Source organism: Palaemon carinicauda, chromosome 20, assembly GCF_036898095.1.
Source record: "Palaemon carinicauda isolate YSFRI2023 chromosome 20, ASM3689809v2, whole genome shotgun sequence".
NCBI lineage: Eukaryota > Metazoa > Arthropoda > Malacostraca > Decapoda > Palaemonidae > Palaemon > Palaemon carinicauda.
In genome coordinates, this window is record NC_090744.1 from 65,895,695 (window position 1) to 65,901,694 (window position 6,000).

Consider the following 6,000-nt stretch of genomic DNA (forward strand, 5'->3'; position numbering starts at 1 on the left):
ACCAGAGAAAGGGATCCAGTCAAAGGATCCAATAACTTTTTAGCGGTAGTATCTCTACGGGTGGCTGCTGTCTTGATCAACCTACTATATATATATATATATATATATATATATATATATATATATATATATATATATATATATATATATATATAGATGTGTGTATGTGTGTGTGTGTGTGTATTGTTTGTCTGCGCACACGTTTACGTCGTCACAACTTTCTCTTCAGCCATGATCAATCTACCTATTATAGTATTTTGTTCGTTGGGACAACTATTTAAAAAAATCCATCAATTTTAATCTATCGGTATTACTATTTGCGTATCAATTTCTTACACAACTCGAGACAAGTTCTACTTTTCATAAATTCATCTTTATCCAACATTACTTTCACCCTCCTATCAATATACGTTCCCTCGCACGGAGCTGACTTTGAACTCAGTTGGCCCACTTTGCCTATCATCAACTAAAACGCTACCTATTGCAGAAGTGTTTATTTGCATCAACGCCCTGGTTTCAATTGGAGATCCTATGGCCAGGGTTTGGTTGGGGCCCCGTCCTATGGTCGTCACATCCACGTGTAAACAGGCGGAGGTAGGAGAGTGGTCCCAGTCTTTAGTAGTTTTGGGGATGAGTAGATATTTTTAATGTTTAGTTTCTTTTATATGTCTATTTGTGCTTTGACCTGTACGAAAAGTGTATTTGTATGTGGGCATTGTACAGGCCTTTATTCACACACACAAACACACACACACACACACACACACGATACAGTATTTTCTGAATATTTTCTATCTTGTATGCAAGTCCCACTCTTTGTTTTATTTTTGAATTATACGTTATATTTTTTTTTACTTTCTCTATCATTCCTTTATTATATACATACAAACATATATATATATATATATATATATATATATATATATATATATATATATATATATATATATATGTATATATATATATATATATATATATATATATATATATATATATATATATATATATAAATGTACTCAAAATATATATATATATATATATATATATATATATATATATATATATATATAAATGTACTCAAAATATATATATATATATATATATATATATATATATATATATATATATATATACATATATATATCTATATATATATATATATATATATATATATATATATATATATATATATATATATATAATACAAGGATTCGTATGGGACCGATGTACATTACAAAAGAGGAAAGAATTGCTAAGAAGATAGTAGGCAGAGTAACTGAATGGAAGGTTGGGAATAAAAGAAGGGATAAATGATATTGAGGGAATATGAAACTTAGGAGAAATGCAAAGACAAGATTTAAATTGTGTAAGGATGATGACATTAACTGGTAACTATTATTATCATCATTACTAGTCAATCTACAACCATAATTAGAAAAGCTGAATGATACATCAGCCCATTGTGTTGAGGAAATAGAGAAGAAACAAATGAATTATAGAGGAATAAAAATGAATGTAAAGAAGGTTATACATGAATTTAAGAATGGAGAAGCACCAGGTACAGCTGAGGTGTAAAATGAAAGTTTGAAAAATGGATGCCGAATCTATTTTGGGCAATATAGGAAAAGGAATCAATGCTAAATGACAGGAGCAGTAATATGTACCAAAGCATGAATGTTCGTCGGAGTTATTATTATTATTATTATTATTATCATTATTATTACTAGCTAAGCTACAACCCTAGCTGGATATGCAAGATGCTATAAGCCCAGGGGCTCCAACAGAGAAAAAGGGGATTAAAAGTGAGTCAATATTGATGGTATGGACATATAGTAGGGATGGGAGAGGGGGGAGTGAAGATTGTCTGAGTGAACCCTAATCAGAATGTAAGGCCAAGGGTAAAGTAAAGGTTTAGACTCCAAAATTCACCCTTTAGTTTAGGGATAGCAAATGGGTTGAGGAAGATATAAACAACAACAATAAAGGCACCCCTTTCTAGTCCAATGCAGGACAAAGGCCTCAGACATCCATATTCATGTCAGTGGTTTAGTCAGTTTTCATCACCACGTTAGCCAGTACGGATTGGTGATATTGGGAGATTTTCGTCTAATAGTTCACATCAAACAAACTTAGTATGGGTGGCCCTGACTAGTACAGCTTTCCTGATAATAACAATTCACAAATCCTTTTGCGACGTTAAGGTATCCGTACTCAAAAGGGTTTAAAGATTTATACATACGTACGAATCTGTTAGCATTTTACGATAAAATATGCTACTCTCTATATAGTACATCCGTATTGCTTTTTATTGCTTGCTCGCTAAGTTCATGTGGCTTACGATAATGCCTTAGCTTAGAATATCTTTTTTTAGTTTGTGAAATGGAAATAAATTTATAGAAAATTTATCGATCAAGATCACAATAACTTACTACAGAAATATCCAATACGCGATATATATATATATATATATATATATATATATATATATATATATATATATATATACATGAATGACCCTATTTAACATTAACCCTAAGCATAGGATGGCTGCAAAGAAAAAACGTCATGATAGTCACTGCCACAAGCATACTTTCGCTACTGAATACTAAGTGAACTCAGTGATTAGTAAAGCTTCCACCATACACACACACACACACACACACACATATATATATATATATATATATATATATATATATATATATATATATATATATATATATATAGTGTGTGTGTGTGTGTGTGTGTGTGTGTGTGGGCGGGGGGTTGTCCCCTTAAACCAAGGACCAAGGGTGACTCCTATTAATGAATATCACAAATGACTGTCACATTCATACTATGATTGATGAATCATTAAAAAACTCCATCTGTATTAAAACTTCAATAACAGTAGCCACTTAAATACACACAAAAAAGGCTCATCATCAGTACGTTTATCCCCCAACACAAAATGCACTATCCTCATCTACCTTGCATATACTAGTGGATTTCCTTGAAATTAAGGTCCTACGTTTTTATTATTCCTTTCATGCCCTATTATATGACCTCTTCTCCTATACATTCAAGTGCTTATTGACTGTACACTTATCCCTATATATATATATATATATATATATATATATATATATATATATATATATATACATGTGTATATATATATATATACAGTATATATATATATATATATATATATATATATATATATATATATATATATATATATATACATATATATATTTACACATATATATATACATATATATATATATATATATATATATATATATATATATATATACATATACATATATATATATATATATATATATATATATATATATATATATATATATATATATATATATATACAGTATAATATATATACAGTATAATATATATATATATAGTATAATATATATATGGTATCCGGTCATTTCGCCCACATGCCATTTCGCCACACTATGGAGTCATTTCGCCCACACTGTGTAGTCGTTTCGCCCACACTGTTAAGTCATTTCGCCCACACTGTGGTGGGGTTGCCAACCTGATTTTGCAGATAGTAGTAAGGTATACCGAAGTCGGGATAATACGATAATAGTTCATATCTAGTACTCATCACTGATCTCTACTATACTACTGGATGGCTCATGGTGTAATTCATCAGGGAAGATTGTCCAAATGAGGCCTCTTTACTAGCAGGTACTACAGTTGTGACGTTATCACAAACTGTTAATTATATCACCATAATATGACCAGATATTTTTTTTCTTTTGTACAGTACAATGTCTAATTTTTTTTTTTTTTTTTTTTTTTTTTTACTTATGTAGATTCAAGAGGTTGGTCTCCAGAATGCCTACACACATGATGACGGGAGGTATAAATTCTTACGGAAAGTGATGACCCTTCCATTTCTGCCTGAGGCAGATATAGGTCCCGTGTTTGAACGGCTCTCACGTCAATCTACCACAGCCCAGTTGCAGACTATAATGCAGTACATGTCAAGAACATGGATCCACAACTCCTTATGGCCAACTTCTAGCTGGAGTATTTTTTATCAGTCTCTCTGCACCAATAATGATATTGAGGGCTGGCACAACCGTCTAAACAAACGTGCTGCAGGTAGATGTAACCTACAGTTTTACCTCCTCATAAGCCTTCTCCACAAAGAGGCTAAATTGACGTTGATCTACATGAGGCTAGTATCCGAAAAAAAAAACTACGAAGGATCCAAAGGAAAAAATATAGACACTTACAGGATTGAATATTTACTCTTTTGGAGGAACACGTGAGGGGTGAGCTATTGGCTTATAAGTTGCTGAAAGCATGCGCTCACCTGGATGGCCCAGTGCGCAGCTGAATCCTGCATATGTAGTGAGTACTGTACTTGTTTTAAATGTAACTATATTTTAATAAAAGTTTCTTCAAAAGTTTTGTCACTATCTGAATATTGCATGTATGTAACTGTCTTTTAATAAAAAAAATACTTTCCGAATAGTAATACATTTATTTAACTGTCTTTTGATAAAACTTTATTTTATGTTTTTTCTAACTGCTTTCTGAATCTTGCATATATGGAGCTATTTGTTAACAAAAGTTTTTTATTTTACCACTTTCTTAATCTTACATGTATGTTGACTATTATATGTCGGCAAATTGACTCTTATATGTGGGTGATTTGACTCTTATATGTGGGCGAATTGACTTGTGGGCGAAATGACTTGTGAGCGAAATGACTTGTGGGCGAATTGACTTGTGGGCGAAATGACTGTAATTCATATATATATATATATATATATATATATATATATATATATATATATATATATATATATATATATACAGTATAATATATATATATATATATATATATATATATATATATATATATATATACAGTATAATATATATATATATATATATATATATATATATATATATATATATATATATATATATATATATATATATATATATATATACAGTATTATATATATATATATATATATATATATATATATATATATATATATATATATATACTGGGATTGGCGATGGAGATTTTTGTCTGGTCGTTCACAGCAAACCAACCTAGTATGGGTCGCCCTGACTAGTACAAGCATGACGACGCTTACACGTGTGCGCGTGTGTGTACGCTTGTGTGCGTGTGTACATGTGGGTGTACAGTGGCAAGTGTTTTCAAGCCGAAATGAATGTGTTTAACTTCTTTCGTTTTATCTTCAAAGAATTTCCATTTAAATTTAATTCATAAAAAAAAAAAAAGATTTATTTTCTATTGATGTGTGTGTGTGTGTGCGTTTCTTGTCCTATAGAGCAACCCCGTTATTATGAACAAAAGCTTCACCTTAATCTAGATCATTCGAAATAAATTAAAAAAATAAGCCCATCTATTAACATAAATAAACTGCAGAATGCCTTGTGAATTATATCGAGTATGAGATAATCCTAAAACACAAAGTTACTAAGTAAGAAATAAACTTACTCTTTGGAAAAGAAGGGACAGAAGTGTACATCCTCACACGATCACTGCAGTAAGATAACTGACCGACCGACCGTGTCAAGTTGACACGGTCGGTCGGTCACACGACTCCCATACTGCCAGATTTGATCAAATTTACCGCCAATTCAAACATATTACTGCCAAATTTGAATGTTTCATAGACTTGAAAAATAATGATGGAAAATTATATCTTGATGGGTTTTGTAAAGTTTATGTTAAGTTTAGGACTTTAGGTTATCTTTGAAACGAAGAAAATGTTTGTATTTACACCTATTATGTTTTTATTTGGCAAAACTTTTAAGGTTGTGTATAAATATTACTTTTTGGTAGTAGTAACTTCATAGCATATTGTAACCTTCAAGTGGCACTATCCTAGCCTATAAATATAGATAATAGGCCATGTCTTGGTGCTGAATAGTGAATAACCATAGCTGTTTCAGTGATTAACCTTTATTAATTAAGCTAAATCTCATAATCAAATA

At 30.7% G+C, this 6,000-nt stretch overlaps 1 protein-coding gene across 10 annotated transcripts in view; it reads left to right on the forward strand.

The window, feature by feature from the left end:
- Positions 1 to 6,000, forward strand: part of LOC137614301 (cytochrome P450 4c3-like) — a 66,847-nt gene that overhangs the window by 7,424 nt on the left and 53,423 nt on the right. For 3 of the 10 annotated variants that reach the window (XM_068344046.1, XM_068344048.1, XM_068344047.1), the window contains exons 4-5: positions 488 to 594; positions 3,828 to 4,400. The exons of 2 other annotated variants lie outside the window; for them this stretch is intronic. In XM_068344046.1, the coding sequence (XP_068200147.1) occupies positions 488 to 594; positions 3,828 to 4,289 (569 nt within the window). In that variant the 3' untranslated portion in view covers positions 4,290 to 4,400. Of the gene's footprint in view, positions 1 to 487; positions 595 to 3,827; positions 4,401 to 6,000 lie in introns of those variants that run through there. 5 more of the 10 variants (XM_068344045.1, XM_068344044.1, XM_068344043.1 and 2 more) reach the window with 4 other exon arrangements.